Below are 19,055 nucleotides of genomic sequence, written 5' to 3' on the forward strand. Positions count from 1 at the left end.
TAAATGAAAGGAAGAATCATTCCTGCTGATCCCATTAATATCAAGCAGACAATAAAAAAACACTTAGAATAAATCTATGCTCACAGATTTGACAGCTTAGGTAAAAATAACAAATTCCTTCAAAGGCAGAAACTATATCATAAGTACCCAAAGGAGACTCAGATAATCTGAGTAGGCTTATATCTATTATAGAAATTGAATCAATAACAACTTTAGGCCGGGCGCGGTGGCTCAAGCCTGTAATCCCAGCACTTTGGGAGGCCGAGACGGGCGGATCACGAGGTCAGGAGATCGAGACCATCCTGGCTAACACAGTGAAACCCCGTCTCTACTAAAAAATACAAAAAAACTAGCTGGGCGCAGTGGCGGGCGCCTGTAGTCCCAGCTACTCGGGAGGCTGAGGCAGGAGAATGGCGTAAACCCGGGAGGCGGAGCTTGCAGTGAGCCGAGATCTGGCCACTGCACTCCAGCATGGGCGACAGAGCGAGACTCCACCTCAAAAAAAAAAAAAAAAAAAAAAAAAAAACTTTAAAAAAAAAATGACCAGGTGATTTTACTGAATTCTAACTAATTCTTACAAGGGAAAAGAGAGTCTTATTATATAAACAACTGATTAAAATTCTAAACATTTACCCAGTTACATTTTAAAATTATGCCCATTGCAAAATCTGCACGAGAATGAGGGCAGCTATATTCATAATCGCCTGAACTGGAAGCAGCTGAGATACTCTTCAGGCGGTGAGTGCACCAACCCACTTTGTTACATGAACCCAGTGGAATATATGATTCATTGATAAAAGTCAGTAAGCCGTTAAGCTACAAAAAGATATGAAAATTCTTGCATGTGTATTGCTAAGTGATATCAGTTAGTCGTAAGTGGCTGCATACTTTATGATTCCAATTCCAAGAATTTTGGGAAAGAAAATCTATAGAGGCAGTAAAATAAATGATCTATGGTAGTCAGGGGTCCTAAGAAAAGAAGAAAGGGACTAAGAGGTGTAGCACTGGTCTTGTTTTGGGTGTGAAACTCTTCTGAGTGATGAATGACATTATGAGTTTGTCAAAATCCACAGGCTGAACACCACCTGGTGAGCCTTACTGCGAACTCTAGACGTTCATTAAGAAGAAGATATCACTGTTGCTTCAGCCACTATAACAAATGCACCACATTCATATAAGATGTGATCACAAAAAAGATACTGAGGGGTGAGAGTATACGCGAACTTTCTGTAGTATTTCCATTTTCATGTTAATTTACAAGTTTCACATGATGTCCATTTTGTTTGAAAATGCAGCAACATTTTATCAGGAAGAGTTCCATTTTAGCTAATGTCTAACAATCAGCTAAATATCTAAACCTTGCATTGAGAGGTTCTTTACTATTAAAAGTGAACCAAACTTGAAGTGGAAATACATCTTCCACATTTGCAGGACTAGTGATTGACTAGTACTACGCTAGTCAATTTGCACACATGAAATAAAGAAGATACAGTGTAGCAATGTCAGAGTGGTCTGAAGTGTGGGACACTGAAGAATCTGGAATCCTTATGCCTGCAAGGGTAACTGAATTTCCACGGTACCTGTATGTAGCTGCCCTTCAGGGGACAAATCAGGATCACGGCGCATATGCGCTCTAAATCTGTGCGTGGATTCCGGTTCATCGGGGCAACAACCTGGGAAATGTATGAAAATAAAGACAGCTGTTGATAGCTTGCTGCAGAAGACCATAGAGAAATGAGGAATCGTTTATTCACAGTTCAACCCATTTTGTGTGTTTCCCGAGAACACTGTGCGCCAGCGAGTTGCGCTTTTCTTTTCTAAATAGGAAATGGGTTAAATCAGGGGTCCCCAACCCCTGGGCCATCGATAGTGTGTGGCCTGTTAGGAACCGGGCTGCACAGTAGGGGGTGAGCAGCCAGCTGGGAGCAAAGCTGCATCTGTATTTACAGCCGCTCCCCATCACTGGCATAGCGCCTGAGCGCCACCTCCTGGCAGATTAGCCACCGCGTTGGATTCTCATAGAAGCGCAAACCCTACTGTTAGCTGTACAGGCCTCGGATCCAGGCTGCACGCGCTTTATGAGAATCTAATGCCTGATGATGGGTCACTGTCTCCCATCACCCCCACATGGGACTGTCTAGTTGCAGGAGAACAAGCTCAAGGCTCCCATTGATTCTACATTATGGTGAGTTGCAGAATTACTTCATTAATTATTACAATGTAACAATAATAAACTGCACAATAAATGTGCAAGAATCATCCTGAAAGCATCCTTCCACCCCACTCTCGTCCTCTGAAAAATCATCTTCCGTGAAACTTGTCCCTGGTGTCAAAAAGGCTGGGGACCACTGGGTTCAACGTTTGATCCATTGTCCACTGTCACCATCTGCAGAGATAAGCCTCGTGAATCTGAGTTGGGCATTAGGAAGAACTTGCACTGTGGATTGCACTTAAAATGGTGCAGAACGATTGCATAGGCAAATCCCTGTACTGAGATAAGGCAAGGTAGAAAGGCGGCAGATGGGAGTGACCAAGAGCACGGGGAACTGGTGCACGAAGGTCTGGGCTCAAGTCCTTATTTGGAAGCTACATGAACTGAGAAGATCTATAGACCCTTTTGTGCCTCAGTTCCCTCTTCTGAGTGTGGAAATGTTCATAATGGCCTACGTTATGTCCTAAGGCTAAAAGCTGGAGCATTTCTAAGGCTTGTGGTCCTCATGATTTTTGTTTTGGTTTGGTTTGCTTTTCTGTGACAGGGTCTCACTCTGTCACCCAGATGGGATGCAGTGGCATAATCGTGACTCACTGCAGCCTCAACCTGCAAGGCTAAAACAATCCTCCCGCCTCAGCCTCCTGAGAAACTGGGACTACAGGAGCACATCACCACCCCCGGCTAATTTTTGTATTTTGTGTAGAGATGTGGTTTTACTATGTTGACCAGGCTGGTCTTAAACTCCTGGGCTCAAGTGATCCTCCTGCCTCAACCTCTCAAAGTGCTGGGATTACAGGCATGAGCCTCCCCACTGGGTCCAATCATATCTTTAAATACAATGGGACATGTCCCTGATTATTCTCTGCTTTTGAACAGCAGGTGAGAAATGACACCACCACTGCAGCCAAAAGCCTGTGACTCCCCTATGTGTGTTTCACATGAAGGACCACGCCAGACTCCACTGTGTTGCTAGCCTGCCTTTCGCCATCACTGAGAACATCTTACTGTGCTGGGCAGTGTTGGGATCTCTCTAGGCTGTTGTGCCTCCACATGCACACACAGATGCTGGAACTCCCTGGTGTGGTGACGAGTTATACCAGGGCCACATGAGGACTGCGGTCAACCTTTCACCCCTTCCTGAGTTCACATTTGCCTTTTCCATTCAGGAAATTGAGAGCTTGGGAAATTCATCTCTCCACCATCTCCAATCTGAGGACAGGGGATGTTCAAATAACCTTCCGGTACAGCTGTGGTGAAGGATGAAATGTTGACTGATGTGGGGATGGAATTTTGTTTCTAGAACATTGATCCTTGGGTTGTGCTTTGCACAGGGGAACATGCTTTCTAGAGAAATGCACACACACTCCCAAAGGCATTCACCGTTGTCCGGAGCTGCGTGGCCCGGCCATAGCGATTATAACTGACGACTGACACCTGAGCTCTATACATTTCCACTTTATGCCTCCTCCCTAGATTTACTTTCTTCCTTGTTCTGCTGTCTCATACGCCAGGACAAAATGGCGCTCTTCCGGGTTCTTCATCACCCATTTTCCCGCGCCCGGGAAAATTACCAACTGACGGCGCAGGCGCAACATGACGTCCGACCGAAGAAACCGCAATCTACCTGGCCACGCCCACCGCAGGGCCACCATCATCGCCCTGGCCCAACCTCCGCCCCTGCCGGTCTATATAAGGCATTACACTGCCACCAATAAACGAGACTTGATCAGGATACTGTCTTGTCTCCATTTCTCGTGTCTCTTGTCCCCCCGAGTTCCCACTCCCTCTTCTAGGGCCTACATTGACGATCCCGCGGGACGGGACACACCATCACTCCACACGGACTCTCTCCTCCATACCTCTTCACCCTGATGCACCCTATTCCTATTTAAATGACATCACTGCTTCTGGGAACTACAGTGGATGACCACAGTTGTTGACTCAACTCTTCATTCTTTTTTTTACACCAAACCGCCCAAACCTCATTTCCAGCAAGAAGCTCAATCCAGGGTGGGTCTCCAGCAAATGCGGGGAGAAAAGTGTCACCTTTCTCACACTAAGATTGTTCCTTAGCAAAGCGGTGACCCCAGAGTATGCACAGCTTGCCCGAATCGCTGAGTCCCTCTACAGAGAGAAAGGAAAACACTGTGAGCGTCAGACCAGGCTGTGTCCTGTGTGCACAGATCTTTTCTTCACTTGGTGACATTAGAAAACCGATTGGGAAGTAGTGCTCGAGGCAACTGCCCTCAAATAAAGCCTAGAAGACACTTGTATAAAGGCACAAGGGTTTTGTGTAAGATTTTTAAAATGATTTTGGTTGCCAAGTCTCCACTATTTTCAAGAACACATTTCTCCTGAGATACACTGACATACACATTTATTACATTGACATACTTAACTGTTATAATTTCTGGGAAGCCGGATTTGATATACATTTATTTTGAAAAACAAAGTTTATGAAATTTTGTAATAAAATTAATAAATACATTGTTAAGTTTCTATACACATCAAATGTGAACTTCTGTTGTCACGGTTTTAAATGTCAAAGAAAAGCCTTTGAAAATTAATATAGTGATAATACACATGTCCTGTGGTTGCTATTAAAGACCAAGAACAATGCCAGATTGATCCCTTAAGTAATTAAATTGTGAACTGTGCAATACAGTTTAGTGTGTCTTCGTAAACTAAAGTCAGAGCTGCAGAAAATACCTAAGAATTAAAATTTAAACCATAAATACTGCTGGTATATCTCAGTACAGCTAACTAGGACATTTAGCAAAAGCATGCACACATAATAAAAACCCCACAATTTTGTTTCAACTGAAGAATAAAGTAAAATGGCAACATACACAGTATTACTTGGCTTAACATTTCCTTTAAAAATATTTCATTTAAGTCCTAATCTTTCTTAGGTCAACTGATTAATTAGAGTTCTTTTTAATAGACATTGCACACATAACACATATATAGCCACACAGACAACCAGAAAAAGATGTATTAGTTATAAGATTTACATTTGCTAATTTCGAATTGGATTATTGGCCTCTGGGTGAGGTCCTTTTAAGGACGGGTCTAGGAAAACACTTTTCAGGGTCTAATAAACAAGCATAACTGGAAGATAAAGACAGATTTCAAGAGGTCCTTATTCACCTTTAATTCCAGGGATTCCATAAAGAAAACAGAGTTTTTCCCAAAATGGGATTTGTGGCACCTTTTCATTTTTCCCAGGAAGTCCCAGGCCACCAGAAGCTATTCTAGGATTTTTTATGCATGCACCAAGAGTGGCAAGACAGAGTAGAAATACGCTGGGCGCGGTGGCTCAAGCCTGTAATCCCAGCACTTTGGGAGGCTGAGATGGGCGGATCACGAGGTCAGGAGATCGAGACCATCCTGGCTCACACAGTGAAACCCCGTCTCTACTAAAAAATACAAAAAACCGGGCGAGGTGGCGGGTGCCTGTAGTCCCAGCTGCTTGGGAGGCTGAGGCAGGAGAATGGCGTAAACCCGGGAGGCGGAGCTTGCAGTGAGTTGAGATCTGGCCACTGCACTCCAGCCTGGGTGACAGAGCGAGACTCCGTCTCAAAAAAAAAAAAAAAAAAAAAGACAGAGTGGAAAAAAGTAACTTTGACTAAGCAAAAAACCTTTTTCAGGAAAGCAAGATTTATGAAGACAAAAACATAAAGGCGTTGCGAATATGCTTATAGCTTGGATATGCATTTTAAATAAGCTGAGAGCTCTTTTTTATTAAGGGTGAGGAGCTCCCGGGTTCTCTCGCTGCAGCCTGCCTGTGGGGTGTGCCTGGCCGGACGCATTAATGGCAGTGTGAGTGAGGCCTGGGGGCAGATCTTTCTAGGGGGCAGCAGAGCCCTTGTGGTGACCCAGGCTGTGTCCTGTGAACCCCTGTGCTGAGACAAATGAGGATGGCTGGGAACACCTGAACTGGCCCCAGTGAGGATGGCTATGGATACCTGAACTGTGCTGCATGGGGACGGCTATGTACATCAATGTTCGGCCAAGTGACAGCTTTAAGAAACCTGGCCAGCACCAGTGAAGACCGCTGTGAAAGCATGGGCTGCTCCCAGTTAAGACAGCTTTGCAGACCTGGTCTGGGTCCAGTGAGATCAAATGTGAACATCTGGCCTGAGCCAAGGAGGATAGCCGTGAATACCTGTGCCAGGACCAATGAGGATGGCTGTGAACACCTGCGGCTGAAGAGGACAGCACAGAATAACCTGGATGGGCCCAGAACGCATGGCTATGAACACCTGGGCTGACCCCAATGTGGACAGCTAGAAGCAGCTGTGTGCGCTCAGGAGGACAGTTCTGTTCATTTTGGCTGAGTCGAATGAGGACGGCTGTGAACATCTGCACCAGGCCTAATGAAGACAACAGTGAACAGACGGGCTGTTCCCACTGAGGACATCTGTGAGACCCAGCTCTGGGACCATGGAAACTTCTAGCAACAACTGGGAGAAGGCCTGTGAGGAAAGCTATGAACACCAGGCTTAGGCCAAATGGGGACAGATGTGGACACCTGGGCTGGGCCCAGTGTGGATGGCTATCAATACCTGAGATGGCCTCTAAGAGGGTGGCCGGCACCAGTTGGCACACGTGTGAATGAACTGGGTGGCCTCAATGAGGATGGCTGTAGACATCTAGGCTGGCTGTCATGTGGATGACAGAGAACTCCTTGGCAGGCTTACATGGGGACCACTGTGAACACTGGTGAGGCCTGGATGAAGACAGCTGGGAAGCCCTGGGCTGGACAAAATGAAGACAGCTATGAACAGGTGGCCTGGGGCCAAAGAAAATGGCTCTTAACCCTGGGCTTCATGTCAATGAGGGGAGGCCTGAACTCATGGGAATGGCTTGATAATAATAGCTATAAAAAAAACTGTTGCTATAAAAACCTGAGTTCATACAAGCGAGGAAGGCTGTGAACCCCTGGGCTGACCTTGATGGGAATAGCTATGAACACCTGGCCTGGGCCCAGTGAGGACAGCCATGAAGAGCTAGGCAGGGCCCAGTGAGGTCAGCATGGAGCTCTTGTGTTGGCCCCATGAAAATGTCTGTGAACACTGGTCTTGGCCCAACGAGGACAAGTACAAACACCTTATCATTGAGGACAGCTGTGAACACCTTGCCTGGGCCCTCTAAGGACAGCTTGCAGCGTTTGGGCTCGGCCCAAAGTCAACAGCTATGAATCCCTGCGCTGGGCCCAGTGAGGGCGGCTATGAAAACCTGGGCGGGGTCTGTGAGGACAGCTGTGAACACCTGGCCTGGGTCCAAAGACTACAGCTGAGAACACGAGTTACGCCAGTAAGGACAGCTGTGGCACCAGGGATGATTGCCACGAAGACAGCTGTCAACACCGTGGCTGGTCGGCTTGAGCACAGCTACGAATGTCCAGGCTGGGCCCAGTGAAGACAGCCAAAAACACCTGCCCTGGTTTCAGTGAGAGCCACTGTGAGCGCCTGAGCCTGCCCCCATGAGGATGCCAGTGAACAGCTGGCTGGGCCCAAGACGAATAGCTCTCGACACCTAAACCCACCCCGAGAAAGATGCTGTGAACAACTGGGCTAATCCCACTGAGGATGACTATTAAAACCAGGCCTGGGCCCAAGTAAGTGTGACTTTGGCTGGACCCGGAAAGGATGGCTGTAACACCTTGGCTTTCTCTGATGGAGACGGCTGTGAACCCGTGGCCTGGGCCCAATGAGGAAAGCTGTGAACACATGTGCTAGCCCCAGTGAGGGAAGCTGGGAAAACCTGGGCTGGGCCCAGTAAAATCAGCAGTGAGCAACCAGGCTGGCCACAGAAGGTCAGCTTTGAACATGGAAACTGCTCATGATGAGGACGGCTGTGAATGCCTAGGCTGGCCCAGATGAGGAGCGCTACTAACACCTGGGCTCGCCTCTAATGAGAACAGCCATGAATACCTGGTCTTGCTCATGTAATGACTGCGATGAACAACTGGGCCAATAAGGACAGCTGTGAACCCCTGTGCTGAGACTAATGAGGATGGCTGGGAACACCTGAGCTGGCCCCAGTGAGGACGGCTACGGATACCTGAGCTGTGCTGCATGGGGACGGCTATGTACACCAAGGTTCGGCCAAGTGACAGCTTTGAGAAACCCGGCCAGCACCAGTGAAGACAGCTATGAAAGCATGGGCTGCTCCCGGTTAAGACAGCTTTGCAGACCTAGTCTGGGCCCAGTCAGATCGAGTGTGAACATGTGGCCTGAGGCCAAGGAGGATAGCTGTGAACACCTGTGCCAGACCAATGAGAATGGCTGTGAACACCTGGATTGGGCCCAGTGAAACCACTTGGAATAATGGGGATGGGCCCAAAGCACATGCCTATGAATACCTGGGCTGACCCCAGTGTGGAAAGCTATACATACCTGGTGTGGGCTCAGGAGGATAGCCTTGTTCATTTTGGCTGAGCCCAATGAGGCAGCTATGGGCATCTGCATTTGGCCTAATTAAGACAGCTGGGAACACCTGGGCTGTCCCCATTGAGGACACCTGTCAACACCTGGCCTGGGACCATGGGACTTGCTCAGAACACCTGGATTAAGTCCAGTGAGGAAAACTATGAACACCTGAGCTAGGCCCACTGAGGACAGGTATGGACACATGGGCTGGCTTTAGTGAGTATGGCTGTCAATACGACGGATGGCCTTTATGAGGGTGGCTGGCTCCAATAAGCACGGGTGTGAACAAATTGGCCTTGATGAGGATGGCTATGGACATCTATGCTGGCTGTCATGTGGATGACAGAGAACACCTTGGCTGGTTTAGATGAGGACCACTGAGAACAGGCCTGGAAGAAGACAGGGCACAACAAAGACAGCTATGAACAGGTCGTCTGGGGTCAATGAACATGTCTCTCAAACCCTGGGCTTGATGCCATTAAGGAGAAGGGTGAACAGCTGGGCTCGCTTTGCTATTGACTGCTAGGAAAAACTGAGCTCATGCAAATGAGGACCTCCAGTTGTGAGTCACTGTGCCCCGCCCCACTTTGCATTATTAAAACACATGCCAGGCCTGGCATCGTGGCTCATGCCTGTAATCCTAGCACTTTGGGTGGGGAAAACGAGTGGATCGAGGTCAGGAGTTCAAGACCAGCATGGCCAAGATGCTGAAACCTCATCTCTACTTAAAATACAAATATTACCCGGGTGTAGTGGCAAGTGCCTGTAATCCCAGCTACTCGGGAGGCTGAGGCAGGAGAATTGCTTGAACTCAGGCGGCAGAGGTTGCATTGAGCCGAGATTGCACCACTGCGCTCCAGCCTGGGAGAGAGAGCGAGGCTCTGTCTCAAAAAACAAAAGGAAAAACAAACAGAAAAACATGCCAATAGGATAAAAAAGGACAAGTACTTAGCTTTAAAATGAGTTGAAATCTCATTTCTTCCTATGTAAAAAATAAACAAACAAACAAAAAACTGTCCTAATCTCTTTGAGTCTCATGTTCTCTATTTAGAGAAACACTTGACCAGAATGCGTAACACAGGATGAAATACTAGAGGCTATTTTAATTGGTCCTATGATTCCTTAAAATTCTGTAATTCCATGTGCTTTTGATTCTGTCTATAGGAAAATTGGGAATACATAGCCAGCAGATTTTGAAAAAATAATATAGCAAAAGAAACCAAGAAAAGCAGAGGAAAAAGTTTTAAAACATCAAGACAGGATTATAGAAATGTCATGGAAAAAGAAAAAAGTCTAAAAATAAGTATGGAAGTAAGCAGAAATACTAGCCTAAAGGGAAAACCAAACTGGGAAGTCAAATAATTTCCAAGACTTGCCTAATCTTGCTTTCGTAAAACTTATAATCCTATGGCCAAACCTTTACTTTGCCCTAAAGCCTGTAATGGTAAAAATAAGATATTGGCAACCACTGAAATTGTCAAATTTATTAGGAGAAACTCTTGGACTAACCACATTTCTAACAATAACCTTCAATGAGAGTTAACATATAACTAGAATTGACTGTCTAAGTTAATCTGATTCTGACACATACCTTGATCCCAGAGCTGCACAGATCTCTATCAATCTATGCTGAGGAGCAAGAGAAGGGATCTGGAAGCCAGGCGGGCTGATGGTTTAACTGTGGGTCAGCTACTTTGTTAACTACGGGATGAGTCAATTAATCAACCTCTAAACCACAGTTACCTATGTAATAAACAGCAGGTTATAAGAACACAGATGTTGTGATGGCTTTATGGGGTGATACAGGCATAGCACATAATAGGGGTTTAGCCCAGAATACAACACTCAACAGATATTAACCTCTTCAATCTATGTTTCCTTAGTTAACATAATTTTTAAAATCTGTAAAATCCCACCTGACTACAGATTCATCAGAACTCCCAGAATCTATTAAAGAAAAAGGTAAAATGCATTTTCAAACAATAATAATAGTATGAACATTAAAAGCATAAGAAGGCACAGTGATGCGCGCCTGTATTCCCAACTACCTGGGAGGCTGAGGCAGGAAGATCACTTGACGAACACAGAAGTTTGAGGCCAGCTTGGGAAACAGTAAGACTCCACCTTCACAAAAAAAAAAAATTATGCATACTTGTGTGCAGACTTTAGACCATATTTTTTTCTTTCTTTTTCTTTTTCTTTTTCTTTTTTTTTTTTTTAAACAGGACTGATGCTTTGTTATAAAGCATTCCTTTGGGAGCATAACTGGGACCTTATTAGAATTAATATTAATTATACCTATTAGTAGATAATTAATGCAGCAAGAATCCTGACTTCCCTGACTCTGTATTTATTAAATGCAAAGAAGAATAACTTTATAAAATTTGGCATCTACAAGTAAACCGCAGTATACGAGTCATCCTAGCCAAACCCTATGAGATGGACTAAAAACAGTATTGTTAGCAGAACAGCGTCAAAGAGCATGATTTCTGGACCAAAACATGACGGGTAGTTCAAACAGAGGATACAGTAGTACCCCTTATCCACTGTATGTGTGGAGAAGACACATTTGACCTGTTCTTCTCTGCTCTCACCTCACAGCAACAATCAGCAACAAAGAAGGCTCCCGTGATCAAACGTGTGCAGGGTTTTTCCCACCAACAAGCAGGCAATCATTTCTGCAGATGACACAAACTGGGCATCCTCTCATTCAGTTCTCACACATTGTCTGGAGATGGCATCAGATTCCACAGGTAAAGGGCTCAGTCCTATGGGACTGCCTCCCTACATCAGTCTTAGGTCTGAAACTCCAGACCTTCTGACCAACTGGCTTCAAATTGGGGTTCCCAGGACTCCCTCTTCGGGTTAAACTGAATTGCTGGAGTGGCTCAAAGTACTCAGGGAAACACATTTGCCAGTTTGCTATGAATGACATTACAAAAGATACAGAAGAAGAGATGCATAGTGCAAAGAATGGGGGAAGTGGCATGGAGATTCCATGCCCTCCCAGGACACACCACCCTGTAGAAACATCCCATGCATGCAGCCATCTGGAAGCTCTCCAAGCCCAGTCACTGTGGGTCTTGATGAAAGCTTCATTACACTGGCATCACCGATTAATCACTGGCCACTGGTGACTGACAACCTTCAGCTCTTCTCTCCTCCCCAGAGTCTCCAGAGTGAGACAGAAGATCTCAACCCTCTGATCAATCATGTCTTCAGGATGGTGACCAGTTCCTATCCTGAAGCTACCTAGGGGCTTCCAGCCGTCGATTATTAGCATACAAAAAGATGTCACTTTGGAAATCCTAAGGATTTTGAGAATTGTACACCAAGAAATGAGTTAACATCCAGAGATTTTACATTTGCAGCTTTGATTTCTGTGGTTAGTTACCAACACTCAACTGTATTCCAAAAATATACATGGAAAACTCCAGAAATTAAGAGGCCATAAGTTTTAGTGTGCCATTCTGAGAGGCACAATGAAATCTTAAGCCCCCTCTATCCAGCCCAGGATGTGAATCGTCGTGCGGGGCATCCACACTGCACATGCTGTCCACCCATTAGTCATCAACATGGTCTCCTCCTGTACACAGCCACCAACACCATTAACGCCTGACGATCTAGGATCACTCAAACCTCATGATCTTTTTTTTTTTTTGACTTAGACTCAGGGTCTGAATAGTGGCCGAACACTGCATGACAACGCCTCCGTCATTCACCTCACTTCATCTCATTACATAGACATTGTATCACTTCACATCATCACAAGAAAAAGGGTGAGAAGGGTACAATATATTTCAAGAGACCACAAAAACTTGTATTACAGTATATTATTATAATTTTCTATTTGTAGTTATTGTTCATTTCTTACTGTGCCTAATTTATACATTAAATGTTATCACAGTTATGTATGTGCAGGAAAAACCAGTGTGTGCTTCAGTACTATTTACGGTTTCAGGCATTCACTGGGGGGATCTTGGAATGTTATCTCCCGTAGTTAACGGGGAACTACTGCACGTATTTGGTTGTAACACAACACAGCCTCTCAAGCCCTTCAGTTAAAACTGCTGAGTTTAGGATAAAACACCAGAAGCCAGCAAAACATAGGAATCAGAGCAGCAACAGGGATCCTTGCAAAAACTTTCCAGCTGCCAGTGGAGAAGAACTCAAGGGAGATCAATGTGCTACTCTGGCTAACACTCTTCTGGGGAAGGTGCTGGGTGGTTTCCTTAGTTGCAGTTATATACTCTGCCCTACGTACAAGACCCAAATTCACTTGCCATTTTACTTCCCACAGAAAGAACCAGCGGAAAGATCATTCCTTTAAGAGCTTATCTGCTCTGAACCACGCCTCACATTCAGAGAGAAGCTTAGGAAACACTGGGGAGGTGTTCCAGGCTGCCAGGCAGGACTGTATGATGTGAAAAATATATAGAAAGAAATCAGTGCCCTCTTGCTGGCAGAATGTGCCAACGCTTGTCCCTTTCCCTAGTAGGAGAAAAAAATTCTTTTTCACCTCACGTAAAGCAGAACTGCCGTCCCTCATGACAGAGAGTCTAGGTGCAGGTGAGTCATGACGTCATAACACAGACTGTTTTCAAACTCATCCCTCAAAGGAAGAGGATCAATGACGAACATATATATTTACCTACAGCATTCACTGCCTGGTCTTATTTCCAACCAAAGGTTAAGTATGAAAGACTTTGTGATTCCAGTTTTTTAAAGTATAACCTCTTGAGCTTCTCCCCTTCCGTTGCTAGAGAGTCTATCTGGAGCCACCTCATACAGCAAGATGCTCCAGTTTGTGCTGTGCGGTACTGCATGGTGTCATTTTCCTCAACCCTTTCCATTATGTGGCAAAGGTCTACACAAATCATGTTTCCTAAGTATGTAAAGCATGTCATCAGACCTTACAATGATAAAGAAGCAAAAGAAAAACAAAAGCAAGGACAAAGAACATCTTAAATGACTACATTCAACTACCATGGAACTTTTTTACTTTTTTAACTATTCAAAAAGATATCGACTGTATTATTTCGACTATATGACTCTCCTGAAAAAAGTAAAACTAGGAAGACAGATAAAAGATCAGTGGTTTCCAGCAGTTGCTAGGGAGAAAGGGAGAGATGAACAGGCACAGAACACAGCATTTTTAGGGCAGTGAAACTGTTCTGTCTATAATACATAAATACATGTCATTACACATTTGTCCAAATTCACAGAATGTACCGTATTAAGAATGAAGCCTGACGTCAACTACGAACTTTGAGTGATTATAATGTGTCAATGTAGGTTCATCAGTTGTAACAAATGTACCACTCGGGTGGAAAATGCTAATCACAGGGGAGGCAGTGCATGTGTGGGAGGCATGGAACATAGGAGAAATCTCTGTACCTTCCTCTCAGTTTTGCTGTGAACCTAAAACTGCTATAAGAAATAAAGCAAATGATTTAAAAACATATTCACTGTCTATGCATCCCAGGATTTCCAGAATAAAAATTAAAATAAAAAATAAAAGATATTCACTGAATCTGTTATTATGATATATTTAAGCAGGATACGGTGACCCTAAAAATTGGAGATCATTAAAGACCAAAGTAACTAACAGCATGTGAGCATGGTTTCTCAAATCGCAGCATAGAAAATACACAAATTTAATTGCAAGCTTAGGCAAGAAAATATTGATAAAATGACTGAATATCTTACCTTATTTCATAATTCTAAACAGGAATTTAGCACGATATGAAAACTAGATTATTCGCATAATCAAAATAAAAGACCATTTTAATTCTCATTTTAACTCAGAAATTATTATGCTTATTCAATTTAACACTTTTACTGAAAGGTTAAAGAGATAAGAAGGACAGATTATAATTGCCTAATGTTGCTATGGTAACTTTCATTCAAATACCTGTGAGTCACCAGAAGTAGCCAGCATTGCAACACAGGATGGATCATACAACAGAAACTAGTACCAAGTTACCTTATCTTATAATAGTATTTGCTGTGAAAATGAAATTTTAAAACAGCACCAAAAATTAAGCTGGGGCTAAAACTGTTGTGCAGAAAAGATTTCATATAGCAGGCAAGAGACTGCCGTCCTTAGAAAGGCCTGCATGCAACGCTGGCCCTTGGCTGGTGTTTAGGAAATTGGAATTGGGAGGGTTCCCACCGTGCCCTAAGACTGGCTCACTGTGTCTAAAGTGTTTATAGAAACAACGTGGTTAATCTGAACAATTGCTTTCCTTCTGGGAGTCTGGAATGTGGGTACATGTGAGGGAGAGTAACCTCCATAAAAAACTTTGGGTGCTGAGTCTCTAATGAGACTCTGGTACTGGCAGACATCACTGCACATGGGTTGTCAAAATGTGAGGCTGGGAGAATTAAGCAGATCCTGGGAACTCCACAGGAGAGAACTCCTGGAAGCTTGTGCCTTGGTTTCTTCCAGACTTGACCACAGGCACCTTTTCCCTCTCATTTTGCTTGTACTCTTTCATTGTAATCAATTAAGGATCTGAATATGACTATTTGCTGAATCCTGTGAGTCCTTCTAGTGAATCACCAAACCTGGGGGTGGTCTTGGGAACCCCTGTCACAAATGCATTATATAAGGTTTTTATTAACTTGACATGGTATACGTACGTGACTATAATCAGAGCTATTTCACAGAATAACTTTCCCTAATCTGTTTTTGTTTTCTTTTCTTTCCTTGATATTTGACTTGGAGATTCCTGTATTTCTATATCCAATTGATTAAAGCCATAAAAGAAAGAAATGTGTTAGAAAACAATGTGAAAGAAGCAGCAATCCTAGTTTTACCAGAATTAAAAAAAAGGGAATCTTGATGATTGACCATATGTTCACAATATGAATGTTTCTAGAAAAAAAATGAAAAGGTGGTCAATTTTCTGCAATTTAACTGGGCTTAATTCCTTTTTATAATAATTGTGCAGGCCAGGTGTGGTGGCTCCTATCTGTAAAATCCTAGCATTTTGGGAGGCCGAGGCAGGAAGATCACTTGAGCCCAGAAGTTCCAGACTTCCAGACCAGCCTGGGCAATATAGTGAGAAAGAGAGAGAGAGAAAAAAAAACCTTAAAAGGAAAATTAGCCAAGTATGGTGGTGCATACCTGTAGTCCCAGCTACCTGGGAGGCTGAGGTGAAAGGATCATTTAAGGCCAGAAAGCAGAAGTTGCAAGGAGCCAAGATAGATCACACCACTGCACTCCAGTACTGGCAACAGAAGGAGGGAGATCTGTCTCAAAAATAAATAAATAAATAAATAAATAAATAAATAAATAAATAAATGATTGTGTATCTGACTGGATGTAACTACACATGGCTATAGTACCAGCTATTCAGGAGGATGAGGTAGGAGGACTGCTTGAGCCCAGATGTTCAAGGCTACAGTGACCTATGATTGTACCACCAAATAGACACTGTATTCTAGCCTGGGCAACATAGAGAGAACCCATCTCTTATAATAATAATTAATTAATTAGTTGTGCATCATTCAAGTCACTTGTATAACTGGAGAAAAACATAACCATTGAATACAGTATAATGGTTTACTACTGATCATAAGAGTTCCTTTTACTTGCTTCTAATCTTTTTATTTCTTATAAAACTAAAAACATGGTTCACCCATTGAAGGCAGTTCATCACAGAACAAGTCAAAAAGCCAAAAGGATTGCATCCAAACTGTAGGATGTGTTATCCACTGTTCCCTGCAGACAGTGGATTTGGTCATTAAGAATGAGCAGAACTTTTAACTTAGTGTGTGTGTGTGTGTGTGTGTGTGTGTGTGTATGCGCACACCTGAACGCACGTGTATGTGCGTGTGTGTGTGTAAACTATGACAGATAAAGCCATTTTGCTTATGTAAGAATATGTAACATAACTTGTGCTTCTCACAAAGGAATTGCTTTTCTGTCTTCTACACTCAGTAGGTGTCTTCAAAAAATAATCCCCAATTCGTATGGGTGCACACTGGTTCAGTTTTACAGTTCTTATGGCCATTTATTTATTCTACGAGAAAGGGATTGTTGAGTTCCTGGTTCTAAAGATAGTTACTTTCTTAGTGACACAAATTAATAGGTAATACAGTTCATCCTTGAACAGCAAGGGTTTGAACTGCAGGGGTTCATTTATATGCAGATTTTCTTCTGCCTCTGCAACCCAGAGACAGCAAGACCAATCTCTCTTCTTCCTTCTCAGCCTAATCAACCTGAAGATGATAAAGATGAAGACCTTTCTGAGGATCCATTTTTGCTTTATGAAAAGTCAATGTATTTTTCCTGCTGACTTTCTTTCTAACAGCTTCATTTCTCCAGCTTACTTTATTGTAAGAACACAGTATATAATAGTGCAGCACAAACAAAATAGGTGTTAATCGACCGCTTATGTTATCAGGAAGGCTTCCAGTCGATAGTGGGCTATTAGTAGCTACGTCGGGAAAATCAAAAGTTACACTCAGATTTTCAGCTGCACTGGAATCAGAGTCCCCAACCCCCACATTATTCATGGGTCAACTGTAATTATTTTTTTACTAAATATAAACAATTTATTATAAAAATAAACAATCTATTATAAAAATGAACTAGAAGATCCATATGTATAACAAGTCCAATTTGTTACAATGTGACTATAGAGAAAACATAAATGTTATATAGGATTTTAGGGATCATAATGAAGTAAATGAATTTTTTTCAGGTAATACTGTTTGAGATTATAAATTAGCTATAACTACCTTCTTAAATAACTCTGAATTCCAAACTAAAGAAGTTAAATTTAAAAAATTAATTTACATATATGTATAAATGTATATATACATGCAATTTACACATATTTTTAAACTTGTCTTTTTCCTTCAAAACTACCTTAATCTTACATCTTAATTTTTTTTAATCAAGAGTAGGACCACCAAGAGAAATGAGAAATTCACTATCAGAGGTCTTACCTGGATTGCCATTTTTAAGAATCTTCTTTTTATGTTCCAAAATTTGCTGTCGAATTCTATGTATAAACAAGTAATAAATAAAATTGCTGTTTTAGTACTGAAATAAAACGATTTACCATATTAAATTCTTAATGTTTGGTAAATGTATAATCAAACTGATTCTTTTTTCCTCGCTGGCTATAACAAAATACATCTTCACACATCAACATACTTCTGTATCTATTGTCAACTTCAGTGGTCACATATTATTCCATCCTATGGATGCAACTGAAATTTACTCATAAGATCCATTCTATGGGTTCTTTTTAAAATAAGTGCTGTGAAAAACAAAGGGCAGGTATCTCTATTTCCCAAGGGTATTTCAGTATAATGGAATTGAAGGGTAACGGGCATACACATTTTTTAAATGTAGTACTTACCACCATGTTATGTATTTAAAAAGCAATCAGCAATTTAAACTTTAGGCAGCGTATAAAACATCCTCACACATATTGTGGATACAGAACAGTTTCATTAATCTTTTAATTTAAATTCTTATACCAGAAATGCAAAGGCTTTTTTTCCTATGTACATAAATAACTTGTAGATCTGCAAAATAAAGTTCTTTGCCCACTTTTAGAGTTTTTGATTATTTGATTTGAAAGAATTCCCTGTAAAATGAAGATGCACTTTTCAAGCCGGGCACGGTGGCTCACACCTGCAATCCCAGCACTTTGGGATCTCGGCTCACTGCAAGCTCCCCCTCCCGGGTTCACGCCATTCTCCTGCCTCAGCCTCCGGAGTAGCTGGGACTACAGGCGCCCACCACCACGCCCGGCTATTTTTTGTTGTTGTTGTTGTTATTGTTGTTGTTTTAGTAGAGACGGGGTTTCACCGTGTTAGCCAGGATGGTCTCAAACTCCTGACCTCTTGATCTGCCCACCTCGGCCTTCCAAAGTGCTGGGATAACAGTCGTGAGCCACCGTGCCCAGCCCTAAAATTTTTTAAAATGTCATTACAATAGTAAAAGGCAGTAGGTGTCATGCAAAAATGTGAAAACCTTGATTTTTTCATTTGGCTTATGTAAAATTGATAAAAGCAGAAAGAGTTCACAGTTTGAGAAAAATCTGTCTTCCCATTCAAGAACACAGAACCCACCTCCCACTTCCAAGTTTCCCTCTAAGAACCTTCAGTAAAGAACCGATCTACACAGGTGGATACGGATAAAACGGACAGTTTTAGGTGAGAACGTTTCGCTACTAAAAAATGACTCACGGTGTTTTTTGTTTTTTTTGAGACGGAGTCTCCTCTGTCACCCAGGCTGGAATGCAGTGGCCTGATCTTGGCTCACTGCAAGCTCCGCCTCCCGGGTTCACGCCATTCTCCTGCCTCAGCCTTCCCAGTAGCTGGGACCGCAGGTGCCCACCACCACGCCCAGCTAATTTTTGTAATTTTAGTAGAGACGG

General features: G+C 43.0%; 1 protein-coding gene across 5 annotated transcripts in view; it reads right to left on the minus strand.

Annotated features, from left to right (window-relative positions):
* The window catches only part of LOC119628093 (uncharacterized), a 52,362-nt gene that overhangs the window by 16,470 nt on the left and 16,837 nt on the right, over positions 1 to 19,055 (minus strand). For all 5 annotated transcript variants that reach the window (XR_012090768.1, XR_012090767.1, XM_073010512.1 and 2 more), the window contains 2 exons: positions 17,611 to 17,666; positions 1,581 to 1,673 (listed from right to left, as the gene is read on the minus strand). Coding sequence is in view for 3 of the 5 variants with exons in the window: in XM_073010512.1 (XP_072866613.1) it covers positions 1,581 to 1,673; positions 17,611 to 17,666 (149 nt within the window). In the remaining 2 variants the exon portion in view is untranslated. The remainder of the gene's footprint in view (positions 1 to 1,580; positions 1,674 to 17,610; positions 17,667 to 19,055) is intronic.

The sequence above is a fragment of the Chlorocebus sabaeus genome, chromosome 23, assembly GCF_047675955.1.
Source record: "Chlorocebus sabaeus isolate Y175 chromosome 23, mChlSab1.0.hap1, whole genome shotgun sequence".
Classification (NCBI taxonomy): domain Eukaryota; kingdom Metazoa; phylum Chordata; class Mammalia; order Primates; family Cercopithecidae; genus Chlorocebus; species Chlorocebus sabaeus.